Here is a 25,608-nt window from a genome sequence, read left to right as displayed (position 1 = left end):
GGGAAACAGATTTGATGAAGAGTAAAGAGTTCTCATGGGCAAAGACAAGGTACAGAACCTGGCCAGTTTCCTCAGAGAGGAAATAGAGGGAAAATGTTTAGATACAAAGAGGAGGAGAGGGTAGACATAGGACAGTGGAGAGATTTTGAACAACCCAAGGAGTTGAGGCAAATTGTCTCTATGAATAATGAGGGAATGATTAGAAGGCAGCTGGGACAGTTCCAAGAAATTGAATACATCAGGAAGGGAGCAGATATGCTGATGATGAGTGGGTCAGTGAAGTGGTGGCTGCTTGCAGGATGCCAGCAAAAGAGGAAGAACTTGGTACACAAGGACTGAAAGGAGGAAAGTGTCTAAACTGTGGGTACACTTGTGTCTTTTACAAGTAGGAGCAGAGCTAGACATGTGGCCCAGGAACAGAAGAGGACAGCAGTGATAGCTGCTTTGCTGGGCTGTGAGGCTTGGTAAAACTGGAAATTCCTCAGCCTTAGAGGTCTTAAGGCTTTACATTTCCCTGCTGTCTGGAAATGTGTGAAGATGCTGTACAGATGTGAGGCTCTGCTCGACTTCTCTGCTGCCATGTCCCTATAAAACAGCTGAGTGCTGTAGAGTCAAGCAGTACAGGTGTGTGCTGTGCCTGCAGCTGTTCAAACCTTGCTAGGCTGGTGGGTTGCAGGGCTCCACACAGCAACATCCCTGTGTGACTTCTCAGATGTTTGTTTGTTTGTTCGTTTAATATTCTTTTAACATTTTAAGTGCAATATTTTTCAATAGAGAATTCAGTCCCAAGCAAGTTCATCTGGCTGGATGGTAACAAAAGACTTGATCCTTTCATGCCAGTTTCATAATTCCTTTTACATTACTGAAGTTTCTCCAGACTCCTTTTCATACAACTTGCTATTCTATCACAGAAATATCCTTGTATGCCAAAGAATTAGTCAAAGTTCTTGTAGAGTGCAAAAATAATTGCTTAATATATTTTTCTTCATCTCTGTGGTCAGAACTTAACCTCAAAAATGACATAATACAGCATTATATGGAAAGAAGTAGGCAACAAAAGTTTCTCATATTTCCTAAAAAGGAAGAATAAAGTGAAATCTAAAGACATGTTTAACATCTTTGTCTGTATTTCAGCATCCATAGAGGTAATTAATTTTTCATTTCTTATGCACAATGGAATTATAAAATTGATTGTTTGTATAGGTGGTTGAAGTTTGAAGAAGATGTAGAGGATGGGGGAGAGAGGTGGAGCAAACCCTATGTTGCCACACTGTCACTTCATAGCTTGTTTGAGCTGAGGAGCTGCATCCTGAATGGCACAGTTCTTTTGGACATGAGAGCTAACTCCATAGAAGAAATTGCAGGTATGTATCAATGTTTCATGTATTGGTTATGAAAATTATTTAATAAAAACTAAATGCTTACCAAGAAAGCTATTGCATAATAATCAGTTCAATTTAGAAACTCCTAGGAAATATTTTTCTCAATGTACTAGAAAAGAAACTCATGTCTGGCACAGTTAGTAAATATTCTATTTATATTTTTTATGTGGAATCTGCCTCTTTAAGAATCAGTTTTTGAATAAAGAGGAGAATTAAAATGGAAGAAAGAGGGCAGTTTGGTTCTATTTAATTAGAGATGGCATGTTCTCTGCTCCTGCTATGCTGCCTCACGTGAATGAGGCGTGTGCTAACTTTCACAAACTTAATCTACTGCTATGCTAATTGCAGGCAATCTAGATAAAAAAAAAACAAACCAAAATATAGGGAAGTATTTATTGCAATTAAGTTACATGAAAACAGACATGTCTCTGAGCTGAGAATGAAATCAGGAGTAAGGATACAATGTAAGTTTTAAAAATATGTTTTAGGTACATAAACTTCTTAAGATAAAGTTGAGTGCATTTTTTTTTCCAATAGAAGTTTATTTGGCAGTTGCAATTCTACAGTTTGTGTGAGCAAGACAAAACATAATGGATGAGTCTTCTCTCCCAAAAGTATAAGTGAGATTGAGACTAAATGCCATTTCCTGCTTTCCTGCTGTTTCCCTTAAAGACTGTAACTAGTTTAGGAAAGATACAAAAGACAAAGCAATAAAATTTTCTAACACTCAAGATTATCAAGAAAACTGCTTTGTGAATGATATATAAATCTATGTAAGTTCCATGTAAAATTAATTTTACTTATTTAAATTGGAGGGGAGATATTGTTTGGTGGGCTATATTTAACAGTGGAATTAAAATTGGCTCAGATAGTGGTAGCTGCTTTTTGTATTTATTTTTCCCAAATTGTTTATGTCAAACTGATGCAAGATATTATTAATACAAATCTGCAGAATGTTGTGTGGGTTTCTACTCTGTGCCGAGATCTGATTCTTCCATGAGTCATAGACTGAATTAGACCTTGAAAATTTGTCTTGATAAAGATAAAAGATAAATATGGAGAATAAAAAGCAGCTTGTTTGAAAGAACAAAGGTGTCTATCAGTATGATGCTTTATTATTTATTTATAAAAAATTAAGAAGTACTTTGGTCAGCTGCTTGATGTCCTTGTATTACTTTTTTGCTTAAATAGTACACTGGGTTTTTCAATCTTGACCTTTACATTCTTAATCCAGAAATCACTCAACTTTGTCTGTACTCAGCTAAGAAAGCCCTTCCAGAATTGTTTTTTTAGTAGGTAAAAAAAGTAAGGATGAATGCAAAAGAACCCCAACTTCAGTGAACATCCTTTTTTTCCCTGTTTTTGGAAGATATTATATATTTTCCAATATAGTGAGGCCCAAATTAATTACTGTTTATAATCTCAATCCTTAGTTTTAGTGATTTTGTTTCAGTTAAGGTGGCCAAGGATTTCCGCATTCGTAATACTAACGTTGAAACTCGCCACAGATGTAAGTTGTTCTTCAGTAGAGAATTTGGGGAGTTACCCTCATGCTATTATAAGTCAGCCCTAGTTGTGGCTTATCCTGGTTTGTTGATTAGGAAAACCTATTCTGAGAAGAGGCTTTAGGATGACTTTCATTAAATGGCATGTACCATTTTCATTTAAAAAGTATCTGTTGTTGTGGCAGATTTGGATGCATTTTATTGTATTATTTGCTTGAAGTGGTAGGCATCCCTTTCTGGTTAGGTGACCTGACACATGACAAGGTCTGCATGGGCTGTGCTTGGTCTTTGAGAGAAGATTATGTTTTTCCTTCTCTGCAGATTCAATAAGCAATGAACTATTCTTTTTTTTTAAAAAAAGCTTTGCATCAGGTGCTTTAGGCAAGTGAATCGTTCTGTAAATTACTCACATTCTGTCAGGTTTCTTTGAAGAGATTTATTTTTTTTTCTATCAAGAAAAAAAGTAGCTTAAGACTCAAGAAATAAAGTAGCTACTCCAATTGCTTTTCTCTGTTAATATTATTTGTGCTGTAGCAATGCTGTTTAACTTTTCTTCTTTAGGAGAGTTTGTGAAAACAGGTTATGCCCTACAGTTTTAAGGAGTACTCCTGAATTAAATTTAATTGTCGTGCTTCTGATTCATAGTTTAAGCTTTTGATTTTTTTAAGGCAATCTTCTGATAATTTTTAAGGCAATCTTTTGATGCATTGCTATAATGCATCATCTTTTGAGAACAAATACATTACTTGTGTACATGTACTTTCCTCTTACTTGCCTTTGTTAGCGAGAAATGTGTGCTGTGTATTTATTGGTAATGTCTCGCTATCTGGGCTATATTCCAATATCAAATTACATTGCTATTAATGCAATGCCAGTCTTCATATCCTGAAAGAGATGTACTTAAATTTTATTGCTAAATTGAGACTAAGAATTCCTATTTGTTTTAGTCAAGGCTTTTAATCTATAAACACTAAGGCATTAAATTCTTAGCACTTAGCCCTTGAGAATTTCTATTATTAAAGTCTGTGTATTTTAGAACATTAATGGACTTGTGGTAAAATGTACAGATGAAAGCCACCTTTCTAATGTTTGCATGGTTTCCAGAACCATGTATTTTGTATTTTATCCCTAGAAACACTGACAGTTCTGCATAAAAATATTTTGGTACTGTTTATGTGGTGAGAATTTTAAAATCATCCTCTATTCCAGCATGTCCATTCTCTATTAGATCTTTTTTATTCTGTCATATTTAAAAATTACTTCACCTACAAGATTGTGATTTCTTTGGACAGGCACACAATTTTCCTTGTTGCAAAAGAGCTTATTCATACCTATGATGCTGAAATCTCAGACAGCATCTTGTTATAATACAGACTTCTGAGGTGAATTTCCAACACTGTCATCATACATCAGAACAGCATGGTTGTTCCTGAATTTTTCAAACTGTTTTTAATTTTTGTAAGATGGATTTTGCTTCTCTTGAAAAGAGCTCAGTTCCTCAGCTGAACTTTATCCCGTCTAAAAATGCAATTTTTATTACACATATTTTAGGGGACTTATAACTATTTCTAATACGTGACATTATTTTTCATATGTCTTTGCAGTGACTCCTGTATCAGTAAGTTAGCACTCCGTGCACGAGGAATTCCTTTGAACATTATGTAGTAATATTTTATCGATCACTTCTGTATAGAACATATGCTAAAAGGAAGTCTGAAAAATCTATGTAATCAAAACAGTTTATTTTGGAACTTGTCTCCTGAGGCTGTATTTGCCAGAATCTGGCGGTACCATTAGAGAGCAGCTTCACTGTGTTGTTCAAGTTGGCAGATGAAAATGTTCTCTTTTGATATTTTCATTTAGTTCCTTTGAAACCATGTAGATTCTCAGATTACCATCTGGTTTTTTGATTATAACCACTGAATGAACCCAAAAGGTTCCTCTATTTAACATATGATGCCATTTTCTGTTGTTTGGTTCAAAAACTATTCAGTCCAGCCTTTAATGGCAATACTTTCTTTACAGCATGAACCACAGAACTTGCATATTCTTGTAGTTGTGCGGAGTGTTCTGTGAACAAATGTCAAACCTTGTCAAATACAAACTGTGGCCTCTGTTGCACAGTGGAGCTTTGGTGACTTGCACATATTTGAAATATTCCCATTTATTTTAAATGGTTTAATTATAATAATGGTTTCTTTGTAAAATTAAATTTTAAATCGACCCTTCCTTTCCAATCCCAGGATCTGACTATTTTTTCCGAAGCAGTCTTTTGTATGTTCATCACGACTGAATTTTCAATCTGTGTAACAGCTTAATCTTGTGATTGAGGTCACCAGGCTCTGTGCTCAGCAACTCAGGGCATTACATTCCAAGTGTGCAGTTGTATTGATTTCATTAATATCATGTTAAGCTTTCAATCTGAACAAGTCTTCTTTTACCTTTGTTTGCTTTAAGCTATATTATTCCATAATAACCATATATTTTAACTGGCTCAAGTTGAGATTTTATTTCACTGGAGTCTTTTGTTTCATCTGCAGCACTCACACTGTGTTATGTTTCTGACAGTGCTTTTATGGTACATTTAACTTTTATTACAAACACTGTAATAAAGCGGAGGATTGCCTGTGAGTAATCTGCTTCTCTGTTTGACCCTACACCTGTCTTTTGTTCAGCTTTCACCTTCTTGCTTACCAAGTTTTCCACATTTGTTTGATTTATTTTCAGCTTAGCATGTGGTAATAACCTCTGCAGAGAAACTGTCAGGTTTTGTTCCTTTGTCTGTGGGTAAATTGTAGATCTTGTACCAACTTCTAAGTAGCACTGTCTTTTTCTGTGGTTGTTTTGTGTTTTCCCAAGTTAACACAACTGTAGGAATCTTTTTAGATTGCAGAAGTCAATCTCAGCTTGCAAAATTTATTTTTTATGAGACATTCACTGTGCCTGCAGTTCTGAACTGCAAGCTGGGAATTTTGGCCTTGTCTCTGCAATTTATGGTTTTATGAAATACTTGCTCCTGTTCCTCAGTAAAATGATGTACTGTTATTTTAAAAAGCAGACATTTTTCATTCTTTCTTTTCTTTTCAAGTATGTTAACTGAATATTTGAACCAAATAATTTCAGGTAAAACTAGAAACAGAATCTGTATCTCGAAGCACTGAAGTGCTCTGTTCCCTTGGATGAACTGCTAAATCTGCCAGCTTAGCTAGCTTGTTCATAATCACCACTGTAAATGATGCAAATGGGTCTTGGTTCACAAGTGCAGCCCAGGAATCCTAATTGTTTATATTGCTGCTCCTGCCTGACTCACTAGGGAAGGATATATTTGGGTTCCTCTTTAGAGACCCATGAAGATAAAGGACAGTGCTCCACCTGATTGTCTTCCATAAAGTGATGCATTAGGGTTGCTTGGTTTTTTTCTTCCCTGTCTTTAAGGGCAATGACCACAATCCAGAAGAACTTTGGCTTTTAAATTACGTTTTGTAATCAGCTATCACTGCAATCGTGATGCACGCAGAAGCCTGTGTTTTTTGTATTTTGTCATTAATCTCTCATTTTGTCCTACAACTGTACAGTTATAAAATTTGGAAGTCTGAATGCCAGCACCCTTGCTGGTAGATACTGAATGCAGTTTCTGCTGTAAACTGTCTGTGCCAATCTACATCAGGAGAATGAGCCCAGTAATTTCTTTTTGGACTTCACAGGTATTTTGATACAAATGCAGTATGTTTTCTATAAATTTATTCTTTGTTTCACCTGAACATTCTGTGCATGAAGTGATGAGCACATTGCAAACCTGGTGCAGTGGGGAGTGAGCAGCTGCCGCACTTGAGAGCCTCCTTACTGTCCATTTGCCTGGACCTGTGTGGACTCCACGTGGGTCTGGCCACGTGTCTCTGTACAAAGCTGCAGTGAGTAACAGACCCCTCCAGAGTGAGTGGAAGTAGCCAACCTGCTTTTGCATCCTTGCCGACTCTAGAGGTGGGACAGATGGAATTTTCTTAGCTGGGCCACACATGAGCCATGCTGCATTTGAACTGATACAAATTGTCTGCACCCCAGTGCTGTAATTCACAGCCTGGGTAAATTGTTCACACGTGGTGATGAGTTATAGCTCAGTTACTGTAATAGCTTGTTAAAGTACTCACATTGCTTACATTTACTTACAAAATTAATTTTATACGGATGATGTATTGCAAATGAGTCTGAATGGAGAAAACATTCTTGAAATTACATGAAACCCCAAGTTTCTTTGAATTCTTTTAAATGACCAGGTCAGGGAGAGTATCTGTTTTTAGCAGCTTGAAAAAATTATTTCATGGTTCCAGTATCAACCAAGATTCCTTACTGAAGAAACATCCTACTTTATCCTACTTTATCATACTGTCTTGATGTCAGCAGAAATGCTACAGTGTGAGCATTTAACAGAATGGGTAACACTGTGCTGCTGGATATTCCACAGGTTCCACATCCCTCTGAAAGCTTCATATGGTAGTGAAGCGTCCTTGAAAAATGGAATGGTAAACTGTATCTCTGGCTAGAAGGGGGCTGTGCAGAATTTAAAAGGACATTCAAGAGGAAAATTCTTTAAAACAAAGATTCTTTACTCCCTTTTTTTTTCATATAGAGTGTGAAGAAATGGCTGCCTGTTCTAGATACAAAAGTGAAAACCAGGGCTTTGAAAATATGTACGGCTTCAACTGATGTGAAGGCTCTTCTACTTACAGGATTAAGTGATTACAGTCCATTTTGAAAATTAATTGTTTAAAATGCTCCTTTTGGCCTTTTACTCTTGGAACTTAACCATGCTGCTCTTGTTTTCAAGACAATCTTCGCAATTAAGGGTGTTACTGATATTGCAGGGGCCTGGGCTTTTAAAAAATATTTTGAGAAGCTTGGGAAGAAACTGAAAAGGAATCCCATGATAGGGGTGGATGGACACAGTCTTTCTTATTCCAGCTCATATCTGTGCAGGGCTTGAAAAAAAAGGGTCAAAATACAGTGATCTGTCTGAAATTTGACTGTATTTAAGCTCCTGCAACTACTACTGCAACTGGGTCTATGTTAAAAGAATGGCAGCTAGAAGGAAATACCAAGGCAAGAAAGCACATCTTCACTCTTTCCAAAACTAAATGCATCTTCTCTTATTACACATGGTAGCAGTGCTTCAGTAAAAGGGAAGTAATTGTAAAAACCCAAAAACTCTAGGTAAGCCACTTTCTTCTTTCTGGCAGGAAATAAAAACTGTTAGTCACCACACTGGCACCAACTCTGTGGCTTCTCTGGCTGTTAACAAGTCTAGCAGAGCATCCTAGGGGAAGGAAGAGGATAGGGATTTGATTTTCTTTTTCCTGTAATTTTCTCTCCTAAATGATATCCTTAAATATTGACATCATCCTCAGCAGTTGATATATTTTATGTGAAATATACTGTTATTCCAGGAATGACACCAAACAAGTAGAGTTGCACTTTTCGGTTTGACCACAACCCTAAATTTATGTGCCCTAGAGGAAACCTTTTTTTCAGCTCTTCCTTTGGATTCTTGTACTAAGGGCAGAGGTGTATCTCAAAAAGCAATAGAGTAGAGGAGGAAAATAAATATTTTTCTTGGAGCAGGAGACTGGTTTCCATTTATCATGTGTTGCAAATTCTTGTCTACTTAAAATATTCTACTGAAAACTTCCCTTGAACTTGAACCCTCTCCTTTGGCTTTCTGTCATGTACCTTGCTGCTATGCTTCCCTCCCTCTCTCTTTCTCTGTCTCTTTTCATTAGGGTCTAGAGCGATTAAAAAAAACCTCTGTCCAGAGTGCAGAGATAACTGACCTGATGGTGTTCGACTTAACCCTGGACATAAAAGTTCCCTTCAGGCTCAGGTGAAGCACCCTGAAGATAGAGTTTACTAGTTTGGGCACAATATGGGGCAACATTACTCCTTGGTATGAGCTGTTTGGTCAGCCCTGTGGCTGATACTGCACAGGATGTAGTTGCTGGGGGGGATCCAGCGCAACACTGAAAACCTGTGCCTGATTCTTCATTGCAAAGCTCTGGATACATCGCTCATGGTCACATCTGTTGGCAGCTGCATTTACCCAGACCCCATCCTTGTCCTTCTGTGTGGATGTCACTGTAGATGTCATTGTAGACTTGCTGATAGCCTCTCCATCACAAGTGAAACACGCAGATTTCTTCTTGTTCAGGTCTCAAGCAGGTGTGTAATACACCGGCTTGTTATGTTGATATTGAGGGCATCCGAAAAACTTGTGTATTTTGAGTGTATATTCAGTGCATAGGTGACTGTTAGCAAACTCTGCTTTTAACCAGCATAGTTATTCAATGCCTTTTATTATCTCCTATTGCTCCTGGCTGTTATCAAAGACATGACAAATAATGTCTCTACTGATGATGCATCTGCTTTTTATTTTTCCTGCTCTGCTTGCTTTTCCACTGAGTTTACTGGCAGATATGAATCTGACTCCAGCACAGAATCATGAGCTGTCTGGATTTTCAGTACAAGGCGTTTTGGACTCAGCTTATTGTATCACTATTTTTATTCAGTACAGTTTCTTCCAATTGATATACAAGGGCAGTGTGTACTGAAATTCTGTATCAAAGCATATATAACAACATTTTTCCCCTTAATTTTTCTGTTAAGCATCATTACTGTTGGTAGCAGTATTTCCCCAAATAATAATTAAAAAAAAAATCCCACAAAATTCTCAACAATTCTTTCCCATTTGAAACACATATTTCATGTCACAGAATCATGGAATCATAAAGTGGTGTGGGCTAGAAAGGAACCATAAAGATCATCTAGTTCCAATCCCATTACTGTAGACAGGGACACCTTTAAGTAGACCAGATTGGTCAAAGCCACATCCAACCTTGCCTGCAACACCTCCAGGGATGTGGCATCCACAGTTTCCCTGGGTAACCTGTTCCAGTGCTTCAGCACCCTCACAGTAAAGATTTTTTTCCTAATAATTTTAAACTACTCTCAATTTAAATCCATTACTCCTTGCCTTGTTACTACGTGCCCTTGTAAACAATCTTGCCCTATTTTTCCTCTAAGTTCCCTTTAAGTACTGGAAAGCTGCAATTAGGTCACCCCAAAGCCTTCTCTTTTCCAGGCTTAACAATCCCAGTTCTCTCAGCCTGGAGCTTGCCTGCATGATGCTTCCTGTAGCTGGAGCAGGATGGATTCATCCACCTCTGCTTCTGGCTGTTCTTCAGAGGCAGCTCCTCATGCTTAGTCCCTGTCTGGATGTAGAGGGTGACCCCTCAGCCTCCTCTTCCTTTCCTGTCTCTTATGAACAGCTGTAGCCATTGATAGCCACACTCCAGTTGTGGAATTTGCCCCACAAAGTGTCAGTAATGGCACCAAGGTCATAACTTTCTAGCAGCAAAGTGGCTTCCAACTCCTTCTGGTTTTTGTCCTTTCTGTGTGCTTTGGTGTAAAAGCACCTCACTGGGCTGTGTCACCTTCCTAGAAGAATGGCTGTGTATGTAAAAATAGTTTTGAATATGAATACATAAAACTATTTTCTGCTAGTGCACTGCAAAAATGGTTTAAATTTCTTAGCAGGGGGATCAGTTTCACTCTCACCTTCTTGAAATTATCCTCTTGCAGTAATATATACATCTGGCAGTAGAAATAGATTCTATTTGGTAGCAACAAATAATGCAGGAATTTTTCTGTATTGTCTTACCTGAATTTTTGTTGAATTACACCAAAGGTATTGTAATTATAGCTACAAGGAAGAAAGACTGATCTCCTGTGGTAAATACAAAGGGAATAAAAAAAGGGTTTCCTCACAGCCAGTCCTTTGTAGGAAATAGAATAGGGATTATTTGGGGAAAAAAAAGACATCTTATACACATCATAACCCTGTATTTAAATATGTTATATGTAAGAGTGCTTAAGAACTGACTTCAGTCATTGCATAGATGACCTTAATTTGTGAACAGCATTTTTTTTTGAGGATTTTTTTATATTAATAGCATCCTTTTGTCCCTGCCCTTCCCCTGTCTCTCTCCCCTCTGAAAATGAAATGCTTCTCGATAATACTTATATTTAATTCTGTTGCATTAAAGGAATTGGTGTATTTCATTTGTAATCCCATAGGGTACTAATCATTATTATTATTGCAATTTAAGAGATAAATTGTTTCCTCTTTCCCCTCTTTTATTATGTTTGTGTGTATATTTTCAGACATGATTCTGGACCAGCAGGTGGGTTCTGGGCAGCTCAGTGAGGATGTTCGTCACAGAGTGCATGAGGCATTACTGAAACAGCATCACCATCAGAACCAGAAGAAGCTGAGCAACAGGATCCCAATTGTAAGATCCTTTGCTGATATTGGAAAGAAGCAGTCTGAGCCCCATTCCATGGATAAAAATGGTAATGCTTTACTTTTCATTTTGAGCCTTCAATAGCATCTGCCTGTTTAGTATTGCATGTGCTTTGTACTCACAGCTTAACAGCATCATTCTGCTCTGAAAAGTTACCCTGTAAAAATGGTACCTTTGGCATGAGAGTAGCTCCTCTTATGCATTCAGAAATATACCTGCTCAAATTTGAAATCTGGCTACCTTGCACAACTCAGGGCTGGGCAGAGCTATTCAAGGGAACTCGCTGAGGCGTTGGAAGCTGTGCTGGGTATCCTGGGTAACTGGCATGGTGCGTTATTTCCAGTGCAGCTTTAGGTGTCCTGTGCAATTCCTCAGACTGAGCTTGAGCATCTTTGCACAGGGTTGTTCTGAGCTGTGGACAGGCTCCATCAGTGCCAGGAATGTGGTAGGACTATTTTTGACTTCTGTTAACTATCCAGGACCTATTTATTTAAAATGTAGTGGATTGTTGAAGCAGCGTATGCATTAGCTAGAGTTCAACTGCTGCTTCATATTTTATAGGTGAGTTTGAGGAGTTGAAAAATGAGGCAAACATTTCAAGATAACACTGTTGGAGAGTTGTCACAAAAGCTGTACCTTGTTCTTTGAAAAAATCCCTTTTGGGAAAATCAGGATAATGCAAATGTGAAATGTTTGCAGAATGGTTCTAGAGTAAAATGTTGGCATAACTTCGCCCCCCCCCACCTTCGCTTTTACAGAAGACCTTACAAGGTCTATTATTGTGCAGGTCATCATAATGAAAGATTCTTATTGCCCCTTCCTTATTTGCATAAACAGAGGTCTGGGTTATGAAATTTACAGCCAAATTTTGCAAATATTTTGCAGTAAATTCTTGTTCCAGAAATCAACTGTAGTGAAATCCTGGTCCCTTCTGCTGTCACTCTGCTTCAGAACACTACTGAGCTCTCCTATCACCTTGGGAAGCGGGGAGTGAAGAATCAGCCATAGCACAGGGAAGGTCAGGATTGCAAGAGGAATTTGTGTGCTCTGAGGCATAGGGCAGAAGGCAAAGAGAGTTATGTAGCTGATCTGGAAAGATTGGGCTGCTTATAAATAATAAAGGTTAACTTGATTTCAAGGAAGAAGGTTTTTTTTAATCATTGCCATATAAAGTTTTAAGAGATCTAAATCTAGTTGCTTCCCTGGGGAAGATTCTAGGCCTAAAAGGCAACATATAATTTCATTTGATGAGGATATTAAATAGAAACCTTAATTGTGGCAAAGTGTCATTGCAAGAGTAAGGAAAAAATAATATTTACTAAGATGTGTGTGATCATGCTTACGGAGGCAGAAGAGTAAATGTAAGTAGGATGATTGTCCATCCTTTTTAAGGCAACTTTTGTGTTGATTTATACAGCTTTTGATGATGACTTTAAACAAATATTCAGGAGACCCTAGAGAAAGTTAATGATATAATGATCCTGTACTTAATTTCCACAGGATGTAAAATGGCAGCTTGCATTCCATTAAGCTTTTTGCGCTAGATCTTATGTAATAAATAGCCATTAGCTGCTTTAAGAAGAACCTTCAGGGCAAGCTGTGAAATTATCATAAGCTCAATTTTGGCAACTTTCTGTGTCTGTTAGTGGAACTGATGCAGTAATTCACTCCAGAAACATCTTGCTTTTGCCTAAGTTTCTTCTGGCAAACTTCCTAGCTCTTCCTAAGTTCCCCCCAAAAATAAATTCTCATCAGGATACCATCTAAGTCCATATTAAACTCACTAATTTTATATACTCAGTGGTTAAGTGATTCTCTTAAGTAGGGAGACAAGTTCTTACAGTTTTTCATTTGTCTGTCTCTATTTTGCAAGATGAAAAAATGCCAAATGCATAATTCATGTGTTTGTGTAGAAATGTCTCAGAGTGCTCTGACCTCTTCTAAAAAAAATCTTAGTCACTGTTACTGTGTTAATTTAAATTAAATGTACCAAAAGACATAATAGAAATTATATATGTATGTAAAAAATAGAATAACCTATAGAGATTCAATAATTTTCAGGAAGCTTATGTGAAAGTATATCAGATTTCTATCTAAATTACAGTGACAAGTCCTAAGCGTGAACTTTTTGGACAGAGATGTTTTGTAATCAATTTGAGGCATTGTTCTTCTACTTGCGTCCTTTAAGTGCTAACGCATATTTGGCAGTCTCCTGCATTGACCTCCTCAAAACTGATAATGGCTCTGTGATTAAACAAGGAGGATTTGTTTGTTAGAGGTTTTTTTTCTTATCATCCATTGCCCTGTTACATTAAAAAGTCTGAATCTTATGTTATTGCCTGAATTGCATTGAAATTAGTATTAGCTTTAGAAAAGGAAAATCTAGTCTAAATTTTTTGTTCTAAAAGGAACTAGATTTTTTTTCATTTTCAAGGCAGTTACAAATAAGCAGCTCAGGGTTCTGAGTGGCAACTATTGCCTGAGTACTCCAGGATTTAAGAAGTGGAAAAAGAGAGAATTCTGGAGAGCTGCCTAGTTTCAGATACACTAACTGTGCCTCTCCTGGCATACTCTTAGTTATTTCCTCACCCTATGTAACTTGCAAGTGTAGATGGTGTGTAAATTATGCAGGAATCTGCACTGAAATGCTCAGCTGTCAGGAACTCTGCTGTTCTTAGAAGCTTGACCAGGAGTAGCAGTGAGATTTCTGATCATTTTCTCTGCCAGTGCCTCCCAAAGGCTGGAGTTCAGCTACAGTGTTATGCTCATGTTTCTTTTTAGATTGCCATGGAGTGTCTGTACAAGCTACTCCTAGTAATATAAAAATGTATTGTTAAAATAAAAGTTTGAATCATGTAAAACCAAAAGCTGAATATGTGTAAAAGAAAGAAAAACTAAGGTATTTAAAGAAATTATATTATTGTCCACGAGTGTGCTGTAAGACACATCTTGTTTCCTGAGGCCAAACTGGTAAAATGCATTTAAGGCATCATTTTAATCTGCTTAATCCCATTTGTCCATAAACATTGTCTATAATGTATGAAGGTAAAATGTCTCTAATATTGCCATCAGTAGTAGTATTTTTCTCTCCTTTTAATAAAAAGGAGGAATCAAAGTACTGTTTCTTTTACTTTCTGGATGACAAGCTTCATTCCAGGCTGCGTGGAGAGAAACAGATCCTCTCAGGTACTGCAGGTGAACTCACAGCCCAGCTCACCCCATCAGAGACAGGAGTTCTCACAAAGAGCACGTGCCAGGAGCTTTGCAAGGGACACTTGTTTGTTCCTGCTGAAATGAGACGTGGGAACTTGGACACTTTCTCTGCACAAAAGGAAGTTGTCTCTGGTTAAATTTGGGGTTAGTGTTAGACAGTTGAGCTGGAAACAATCCTTAGCAGTCTGTTGATTGTAAAAAAAGGTGATTTAGAGCCTGAAGTCCTGATCTGTGGGTTATGTGGTACAGCTGAGGATTCAAACTCCCTTTTTTGTCCAAGTTCTTGACAATAGCTTATCAATGTGTCAATTTTCAGATGTTCAAGAGCAAAGTCTCAAAATGAATACATAAATTAATTCAATATATGGCAGCACTACTGACAGGCCATTGTGATATCTTTGCTGGAAGATAGTTGTACATATGTTCTCCCTCCATTTTTCTTTGTTTATGAATCTGTCAGATCATCTAATTAATTTGCTTTGTATTTAGTAGTATTATCTTTTGTTTACAATGGCTTTTCTTCACATCCTCTTCAGGGCTAAGATGTCAGGGTGCTATGGATTTACCATGCATTTTTAATGCTGCCATGCTGTGTTTAACTTTCACTTTTCATTAGGCATCAAAACTGTGAGAATTAAAAGCCTGCTTTTGATGTTCCAATAAAAAACGACAGTCAAATTTGGCATAAGAGCAGAAAAAAAGATTTTTTTATGGGCTAATTTGACACCAAATACCCAAAATAGAGAGTGTCAAGTGATTTTAGTGTAAATACTATAAAAGACAGGTAAAATATGAATTTTTTCATTGGTACATCATCTTTAGAAAGTTTGCTTTATAAAGCAATTTAACCTATTTTCATTGAGATGAGTAGGTTTCACACTCTGATACCTTGGAGCTGTGTTTGTAAATTTCTATGGCATGGCCTAAAAAGCCAAAGACAACTGCAAATATATGATACCTCTCTGTTTTAGAGGAATGCTAAAATAATTTCATAAGCCTCTCCCCTTTTATAAAAAGGGTTCTGAAATTCCGAGTTTAGGCATTTGTGGCGTGAAAAAATAACTGATTCTGTGAAAATGTAGTTAGGAAAAGAAGTTTTCATCATATAAACATTTAAAGGTTTTGAGTGGCTATTTCACTGTTAGTCTAGGGGCATGTATGTTTTATTCATTTATACATATATTGAAAAATAATAATTAAAAACCAATATTTATAATGAAATCTAACAGACCTTATACTGGTTAAAGCCCAAGAGGAAGAAACTCCGGAGAGGAGTACAGCAGGCTAAGTTACTTTTATTTTCATGCACCTTGCTGAAGTGTTCTTTACCCACAATAACATGATCTTATGCCTGTTTTCTGTTCCATACATCTGCCATTTATAAGAGCTTCTTGTCCCTTGGCATCAGAGTAGGCACATTATTAGTGTAAAAATTAGGTTACACCATGCATCATGTCTGATTCTGAGAAATTCTGAAATTCCAAGCAGAGGTTTATTGGCATTCCAAGGAGCTTGAAGGAAGCATGGCAAATTAAATTTGGGATCTCTGGATGTCGAAGTCCAATATATCCCTCTGGCTGCCCTGGCTGTCTCGAGACCCTGGCAGGGGTCTTAAAGACCCTGGCATGAAATAAAAAACATCTGTGGCTTTGATTTTAGCATGTAGAAAAAGCTGTCAATTTTGTATGAGGAATTACAAGCCACAAGGGTTTGAGTAGTGTGATATTTGAATTAACACAGGGTGGAAAAGTAGAATTTTGGGATTTTTAGAATAGGGTTCAAGGGGGTACAAGATGGAGGAATTTGGGCATGTCCTAGCTGCCTTCTCCTTCATCTTGTCCTCCATGTCTTGGTGTGATGTTGACACTTTTCTATTGTTTTAAGGTAGAGACACACTGTCCAACATAAATGTTAGATATTGGTAGGGGAACTGTAAACATAGAGCACATAGTTTTGAGTATATAATGTGGGAGATGCCCAAGGCTCGAGCAGAATGCCATGGCCTCCTTGCTAGCCAGAGCTTGGCAGGTCAAAGAAAGAATGTTTAGATAAGAAGAAATAAACAACGCTGAAAACGCAATTGGATGCATTCCAGGCTCCTTCCTTGGCTGCGGTGGGCTAGGGAAGCAAAGACTCTTTACGATCTCTTGGGGTCACTCTGACCAACAGAACCCTGAGAAATCGACATCGGGAGTTAATAGCATGAGCTGCTGAAACTGCTCATTTTGACATATTCTTTTTTTAACCCTTTTCTCAGTTATTTCAGTTAGTATGATGGGCTGGTTTGGACTTCATTCTTTTGTGGCAGTATGAGCACAAGCAGAGGTATTGGAGCCTGTGCTTACCCTAATTTAGGGTAGCATCCTTCAATATTCTGGAGGAATCAAAATTCTCAGTTACGTTGTGGTGTTAGTTACCTTCTTCAGTTTCCCAATCTTTTCTAAAGATCAGTTCAAGGATTTATGTCAAAGCTTGGAGGGAGCTTACACCATGTGAATCTCCCATGTCAATACTATCATGTGGAGAAACCTGGACATGACCTGGAGCCCCATGAAGACGGTGGGGAGGCATTCCTAAATATATGACCATGCACTTTCATTTTTTGAGTAAATCACAACCAATGCCATTGATATACTCACAAGTTTTCTGAAGTATTGGATCTGGATCAGGGGAACTGCTTAAGCTTACTTTGAAGAGAAGACAAACTCAATGATAGTTAATTCTGCCTTAAGATTGCTATTTCTTGTTTAGGATTCTTCTCAAATGTGTATATTTTAATCAGGTTATATTTTCTACAGGTGTTTATATTACTAAAATATAACTTGTATTTATGAACATTTTCATCTGATATTTATTCTTTCTTTCTCTACATTTCCTTGTACCCATGATAAAATGTGTAATCTGTATGTATAAAACTGTATCATTCATCTTTGTATTTCTTTATTTTGCTCTGTCTTTGTTGTATCTGTCTCTAACAGGCTCATCTCATCTCTGTACCTTCCTCATCTCCTATCCTTTGGGTTCTGTAAACTCCCTGAAGGTTCAGAGGTAGTATAAATACCTATTCTTGCTTGGGCTTCAGATCATTTCAAATGTACACCCATATCTTCATATCAATTTCCTGTCAGCATGCAACTTCTTGCTATAGTGATTTAAAAAAATACCTCAGGCCTTTGTCCACAGCTGTGGCACACTGAAGAGAAGTTTGTGTGGAATTTGTTGTTTTGGTGGGGGGACAGTGCCATTTCTTTATTAAGTTCATTTTCTTGCATCAATTTATAAACTTGCAAATCACAGCATTTTAGTTTATACTGCATGACTTCATGTGAATTATGCTTGAGATATTCAGGCCTAGCATTAGAAAAACAGCTAAAGTGACTTCTTTCTCATCCTCTTAAATTTTATATCATTAGTGAACACCAAATCTCCCTGTAGTTACGGAGGTACAATGGGAGTGACATGATTCCCCACTGATTAAAAATATTGTTGATCAGCAGGCCTAAATGCACACATGCAATTCAACCTGCAGAGATGCTGTCAATGCTCTGTTATATTAGAATTTTATCATATACTGAAGAAAACATACTGTTTTTCAATCTTTGAATTGGACAGTGTTGTCCATTTAGATTTGGAAAATTGGTGACTAGTTGCAGTGAAAAGTCTGAAGATTGAAGAAATTTGAAAATGAGGATTTTTTTTTCTGAATGGGAAGAAATATGTATGGTTTAGAAAAATAAGCAACTTCTTTTCTGGTTTAGTTTCCTTTGATGTGTTGGTTGCTTCCAGTTTGTTTCCATTAACTGTGATTTGTGTCTGACTACATTGTTCTGTGTTTTTGTCATTGATGTTTTAGAGACATATTGGATTTTGAACAACCACAATGCATATAGTTAAATGTCTTAAGCTCTACATTTTAGAGAGGAAGAATATGTTACATGTGACATTAATTTACTGGGATTATTTTTTTTTTTAATTTGCTTGGACTAACTGTCTCAAAAATGGCGAACTGTATCTGCAAATGCAAACTTCTATTTCTGTAAAAAATGTGGACCATATTTTGATTTATAAGTGGCTTGACTTTGCATGAAAGAGTGGTTTTTGTGTTAATTCTTGCTCTAGTCAAAGCTCTGGCTATTTCACGTTATCTAAAAAAAGATACTTATTTTTTATATGTGCCAATTTTTAAAAACAAAGATTTAAAACTGTGCTGATATTGGCTTTTTATTACATAGGAAAGCTGTTGCACCAATCATATGGTTTTATTTGTTACGTATTAAGTTCCTTTGTATGTACCCTGGATATTTCAATTATGCCACATTGCGCATTTGAGTCCTAAAACTGTGTGATTGGCTCTGATGCATTCTTGAAGAATGCAGCTCTTCACATGCTTTATGTAGGTGGACTGCAGGACAAATCAAGGCTTCAGCTTTATAGTGACTAAAAGTATTACACTGCACTCTTGAAGAACAAAAATCTGTATTTACCCCGTACAACGTGTAGTAACCATTTTGCTTGGAGTGCTGAAAAGGAGTTGGTGAGGAAAGGGCAGAAAAAAGTGGAATGGCGAGGCTGTTGCTGCTCTTATTCCCTCTTGTAGTGAGTTGATTGCTTATGCCTTCACCATTTGCAGCAGCCTAGACCCCATTAATTTCAGCTCAAACAAAATAAATAATAAACCATGACAAATGTTTAAAATCTGGTTTGAGTTTGGGGTTACTTTGGTGGGGTTTTTTTGTGGAAAGAGATTACCTGTTGTCTCTACCTTGTATCTTTGATTGTTACTCAATACAGTAAAAAACCCAAACTTGTTCCATGCTCCAGAAAGCTGTCCGAAGTTGTAGAGCTATTTAAACATGTCTTTCTGCCTCAAGGTAAAACTTGTGTTCTTTCAGATTACTCCAGCATATGGGTAAATCAAAGTTTGAGGTCTTCTGTTGGCACAGAAAAAGAACATATGCTACTCTTAAAAACTTCACATACTTACTGGTGGTGGCTTTTTATTCCTTATATGTATATCTTTACATATTTTTCTCCTAAAAGAAAAGTGGACGCAAGGTTTAAAAGTCCTCTGGACTGTTATGCTGATTGCTTTTGACAGCTCCAATTATGATGTTAAAACTTCAGTATTTAAACAGGGGGTCCGTGCTTTGACTCCTTTGTTGGTCAATATATTTTTCTCTGGCAGATATTTCTGCTCTCATTTTCTTGAATTTTTGGGTCCAGAAAAAAAAAGTGCAAATGCCTAATTAGCAACAGAAAGATGATTAACTACTATTTCTGTTACTTTCCTGTAGCTTCTTTCTAATGTAATATGTATATTAAATGAGTAATTATTACAACTATTTCCCTTTACATACATCCTAGGGTATAGAGGAATGTTTAAAATGAAAAATTGAAGCGTCAGCAGGTTTTACATTACTAGATTTTAAGTTTTTGGGAGTAAGTTAAGACAGAAACTTTCCCTGAGCACTTTATGCCTTTTCTGTTTGAATAAGTGGAAGGATTATTTTTTCTTACATCAATGAAATCTCCAAAATAGAACAGAAATAAAATTTATATATTTTTTATATTAATGATTTTAACAGCTGTAATACTACAGGATGATTCCTGTGAAAATAATTCAAAGACTGCAAAGTAAACAGTACAGAAAAAGAATTACAATGTGAAGCAGTGCACTGGAATACATATTGTAAAGATGATGGTGTAACAATGATGGAACTCTATTTTTCTTTCACTTCTAATTAAAACAGACAAATTGAATGACTGCTTGTAAATACCTTGCATACGTAATAATTTCTGGCTTCTGTTTTGCAAAAGTTTTCTCCTGTGACATGTAGGAATGAATAGCCTCTTTTTATATTAATTCCTTTAATTTACATTAATATCTGGATTTCTAAAATCAATCCTTTATTTTTGTCATATTTAAATTTGAATCCTGACTTTATTTTTATTCTACTTGCTTAGATTTACATGCTTGTCATGTCTGTTTGTCATTCTCTGTTTATTTCACTGTAGAGCTGAACAAAAGCCCTGATTTCTATTCTTATTTTGATCTGTCCTCACCCTGAATCAGAGAGAAAAATGGAAATACTTGCAGTTTATAGATAGGATTTCTAGCAATATATTTTTAAACATTCTGTTAATGTACTACCTAATCAAAGCCACAGTATCTCTGTCTGTGCTGCCAGGATGCACACATTTGTCTAAAACCTGTTTTGTGTCATGGGAGATTTGTCTAGTGGAAAATGACATGTTGATATTCATGAAAACCAGCATTTTCCTTGAGCAAGTGTTTCAGCTGGGAATTCATGACCAGACTTAGGGTTCCTGTATTGCTCAGCTGTGACAGAAACTGGATACTTCAGCATTTTGGCAGTGGCTGAGGTGCTCTTGCAAGTGTCTGGTCCTGTTCAGGCTGGATCCTGCAAAGTGCTCAGTCCAGGCTGTGGCTGAGGATGTGCCTGGGCTGCAGGTGTGAGTCCCAGCAGTGTGAGGGGCCACACTGTGGCTTCTGGAATTGCCCAAACAATGTGCTTAGCTTAGGACTTCCTGACTGTCTTCATCTTCAAATATCATGAACATATGGTCTTTGTTACTGTGCAAGTTTAGGTTGATTTTCACCAGAACCAATGTTTTCACATCATCATTTCTCAGTCATATGAGAGACTTTATTCGCTATGGAAACAAATATATGCTGGGCACGAGATGCTGACTCTGGGCCAGTTGGACTCTGTAGTTATTTCTGGGTATGTGTTAGGGCAGTAAGAGATAGTTGGCTCATATTTTTGGTACTTTCTCTTCTACTTTATTGTGGTGTTCAGAGCCGTGTGTGGCTTCTGACATGCCAGAGAGGGAGAAAGAGTGAAGGCAAGCAGGGCATGGCCAGTGCCCCTGTGGGGTTTGTACCAGCCCCACACCCTCGGTGTGTGCACGGTGGGCTCTGGCCATGTGCTGGGGCAATGTTGGCTTTAAGTAAAAATATGTTTATATGACATAGACGTGTTACTTGACTTTGTTTTTTCTTTTTGAGCTTTTGTTGGCAAAATTCTGTTTGTCAAAAGACTTGCTCTTTGTTTCCACAAGACTGAGGTGTATTTAAACATTTCTCATCTTGAGATACTTTTAAAATGTCTTTAAAATATTTTACTAAATCCTCATTGGAATTTTTTTGAAAATGTGTTTACTGAAACATTTGTTTTATACATGTCCATAATCACATTTTTCAATACTGAGCTTATAAATCAGTTATTTTCCAATATATATATATATTTTATACCAGTTCACTTTTATGTTGTGTTTTGTAGTTGTTATAATCAGGACATACTTACACACATGAGTAACTTTGTAAAAATTTGTAATCCTATTTAAGTCAATGAGGATTACTTTTGTAGACAGATATTACCCAAAATTGGCAGCTCCTGAAATTATTTACAAAAGTTATGTGAAGGCAGGACTTTCCCCAAATGTATATCTTTAGAATTGTATGCTTTAACTGGTATAGAAATTTTGTCTTCTAATATCCAACGGTATCTTTTATATTTTCTAAATTACCTTGTCATGTTCCTAACTACACATAATGAATGTTCTGTCTTTTGAGAATGTGCTATTCTAAATAAGTTTTTAATTCAAATGCCATGTTTAGGTGGATCATATATCTATGATATGAAATGTATGCAGAGCTCTTATAATTGTGTCAGTGGATGTTGCTTTATTTATAGAACTGTTAGTATTCTGTAATAATGATACTTTTTTTAGCAGGTCAGGTTGTTTCCCCACAGGCTACTCCAGCCTGTATTGAAAACAAAAATGATGTGAGCAGAGAAAACAGCACTGTTGACTTTAGCAAGGTAAGTGTTCACTGATGGTGAAGAGAGCTTCCTGACTACCAAATAGATATTTGAAATCAAATAAAATAAATCCATGTGAGTCAGAAAAAGCCAATAAAGTAGATTTTACTTTAGCATTGAAGTTTTGTGTGCACTGCAGTACAGTTTCTGTATGATAAAACAGAATCTTACATTTTCTTTCTAAATTATATGTAAGAGGAAATCAGAGTTTATGAGTACAGATAAATTTAATGTCATAGGTGTATATTTGTAGGGGAAATTTTACAAGTTAACAGAAAATTATCTAAGTAGGAAAGTAATTCAGAATTCCTATTAATTCACATTTACCTCAGATTTTTACTTTCTGTAGAAGTGATGCATGAATGCAAACGATGCTTTTTATAACCTGAACTCATGGATTCCAGATGTCTCAAACAGAATGTGTTTCTGTAAACCTATAACTTAATTCTTCTGGCAAGCCAAGATCTTTCAGTACACTTTACAAAAGATGTTAACTGCTCAGTAGTGGAGATTGCAATGACAGTTCAATGTTAGATAGCAAAGAAAAGCAAACAGCTTCCCAGCTTTAATGTGAAGGAGAATCCTAATTTGTGTAAGAAGTCTGTATGTACCTAAGACAGTCACAGTGGATACAGATGACAGGCCTGACAGGGATAGATGACTTCAGCTGGCACATTAGTGCAACAAAGGTTGAGTAAGTGAAGAAAGGTGATTTAAACCAAAATTCCGAAGAACAGCACTTTGAGTCTGTTGAATTTTAATGTTAGTGCAGCTGAGCTAAAAGTAGAGTTATGTGATTGCTCCATCTGGTGCCAGACTTATTTCCTAGCAGCAGTAGCTATTTGCATCATTTGACTTTCTGACTGAACATTCCAGACTATGAATTGTATATGGCTGAAATAAGAAGGGAAACAGATCTTTTTTTCAGTGACAATGAGAAAAAAGGAGGCTGGCTGGGAATGTATTATGAAGCACATTTCTATTGAGGCTGTGAGAACATCTATAAACAGTGGCAGGTTGTTAAAAATTTCATATTAATCCTTTAAACATATTTCAAACTAAAATTATAATGCATTAAAAAGTCAGGTACAATATTGGTTTCATGATATTTATATTAAAGTCTTAAGTAAAACTAATTGTTTTTGCAAGTGTTCTAATATCAAGATGTAAAATTTGTAAAGGATATAAAATATAAATAAAATTGTCTATTCAAAATTAAGCTATGCAGAAGTGAAGGGAATGACTTAAGTTTCAGTAGTCCTTTACTTGAATGTTTCTCCAGTTGCTTTGAGTGTTGTAGGATCCAAATTCCAGGCAGTTGTCTAACTGCAATTCTGTTTGTATTAAACAAGAATGGAAGCTGCATCATTTGATCCTTCAATCATTATTTTTGTAGTGCTGCAGCTTTGCTGATCAAAAGAGCTATTCCCATTTAAACTAGCTGGAAGAAATCAACATTTCATCTTTTTCTAACCTCAACAGTGATGGATACCAACACAGATGTCAGGAATATGAAAGGAACGACTTTTGTTAGGAGGAATGAAATAACAGTAAAGGATTGTAATCTAATACCTTTCTTTTTGACTGACTTTAAATAGATCCATTTATCCTTTTGAAGATGCGTAAGTGCAGTTTCCCCTTGAAACGTGCTATTGCAATGACTCCCAATGGTTATAATTGGAATTATATGCACAGATTGAGAGGAAAGTAGAGCAGTACACTAATTTTCTCTTGAGTATTGTGATTTCTTGCTCTAATTTTGTTCCAGATATTAAATTCATTTATCTTTTACAAAAAAAGCACCTTTGACTACCCCACATATTCTCTCCTTGCTAATCTGTCTCCCTTGGGCTACATCTAATATTCCAAATTTGGAGTTGATTCAAAAAGCTGACTTAATCTGGATACAGCATTGAGACTGTGATGATTGTATTGGTATCTATCTATGAAAAATGTGAGACAGGCACTAAAAGCTGTCTTGAGTGTTACTTCAGTAGCACGGAGAGATGGTTTGTGCTGTAAATGTGTCACTCCTCTTCCTCTGCTGCTGTATATGTGTCACTCTTCCTCTGCTGCCACCACCAGGACTTTGTGTTCTCAGGGTGATGTGGAGGTGATTTGTCACAGCACCACTTTACCCCCTGCCTGAGCAGAATGGGGGTGATGGTTTAAAAGCTTCAGCTAGCTCATTTCTACTTTTTATGACAAAGACTGAAGGGAACATTAATTGTCCTGAAACACAAAATCTTTAAAGAGACTGTACCCACGTCCCTTCTCACAGCAACATTCTTGTGCTCTGTGTGGAAACATTATTTCTGAGACAAACCCCTATCCCACACTGACACAGTTTGGTCTTTCAAATACCATGTGAAGTAACTGACTGGCTCTGAATGACCCTGCTTAAAAATAAATTTGATTAATATGTTTTACTTAGAAGGGATGTTGGGTATTTAGTTTGTCTTCATGTCAGTTTATGTTTGGTTTCAGGTTAGATGTCCACCACTCTTCAGTCTTTGAGCTGCCCTGAAGGGACATGGTCTCTGCATTAGTTATTCAGTTTTATATTTAATTGAAGCTTGCCTGGACTATTTAGGGTCAGGTCAGGATGTGACTCAGGTTAGGGTGCAGATTAAGATGCACATCAGGTCTCTCCAGCTGAAAACCTGGGATAAGAGGTGTATTATGGATAGGTTAGGTGAAGCATTTGAAATATGTAGCTTCTGCCACTGCCATAAATTCACTCCAGGAGTACCTCCACTCTCATTATGCAGTGAAAGCAGTGCCTTTGGGGTTTAGGTGTGCTTGCTCAGTTTGCTCCTCTGCCAGCTGCTTTCCTTTTAATGTGGTTCTCTTCACTACCTAAACAATATTAGACAGTATTAGAATCCCAAGCTGATAAATAGTGCAGGAAATATCTGGAAATACTTTCTCGTAGTCAGAATATTTATTTCAAATTTGAATTTTGTGATCTGTATGTTAAAGGACTTCAATGTCACAACTGTAGCATATTGTATATGGGACATTAATTATTAAATGTTAAATCCATCCATTCACAACGTAAACTCAGCACAGAATGTAGATTTCTACATTTTTGAAAGACTGCTTGCATTCTCTCAATTACAAATAACCTGTGACACCAAAATTAGATGCAGAGTTAACCTTAGTTATGTATTTAATCCTAAAGCGTTATTTTGTGATTTGAGTGGGGAATAGAATTTACCTCACTTTTTCAATTTACCTTGAAAAGTACTTGGTCTCCAACCTTCCAGGTTGACCTGGTTCTTGCTTAACTTTGTGAGGTCTTTAGTCA

The 25,608-nt window shown here is 36.8% G+C and overlaps 1 protein-coding gene across 6 annotated transcripts in view; it reads left to right on the top strand.

The window, feature by feature from the left end:
• The window catches only part of SLC4A10 (solute carrier family 4 member 10), a 187,084-nt gene that overhangs the window by 119,496 nt on the left and 41,980 nt on the right, over nucleotides 1-25,608 (top strand). For 5 of the 6 annotated variants that reach the window (XM_053947402.1, XM_053947405.1, XM_053947400.1 and 2 more), the window contains 3 exons: nucleotides 1,204-1,364; nucleotides 11,099-11,287; nucleotides 22,207-22,298. In XM_053947402.1, the coding sequence (XP_053803377.1) occupies nucleotides 1,204-1,364; nucleotides 11,099-11,287; nucleotides 22,207-22,298 (442 nt within the window). The remainder of the gene's footprint in view (nucleotides 1-1,203; nucleotides 1,365-11,098; nucleotides 11,288-22,206; nucleotides 22,299-25,608) is intronic. The other variant, XM_053947401.1, reaches the window with a different exon arrangement.

This window comes from Vidua chalybeata, chromosome 7 (assembly GCF_026979565.1).
Source record: "Vidua chalybeata isolate OUT-0048 chromosome 7, bVidCha1 merged haplotype, whole genome shotgun sequence".
NCBI lineage: Eukaryota > Metazoa > Chordata > Aves > Passeriformes > Viduidae > Vidua > Vidua chalybeata.
The sequence above is the reverse complement of the archived record's forward strand: the minus strand, read 5'-3'. Positions and strand labels throughout refer to the sequence as shown.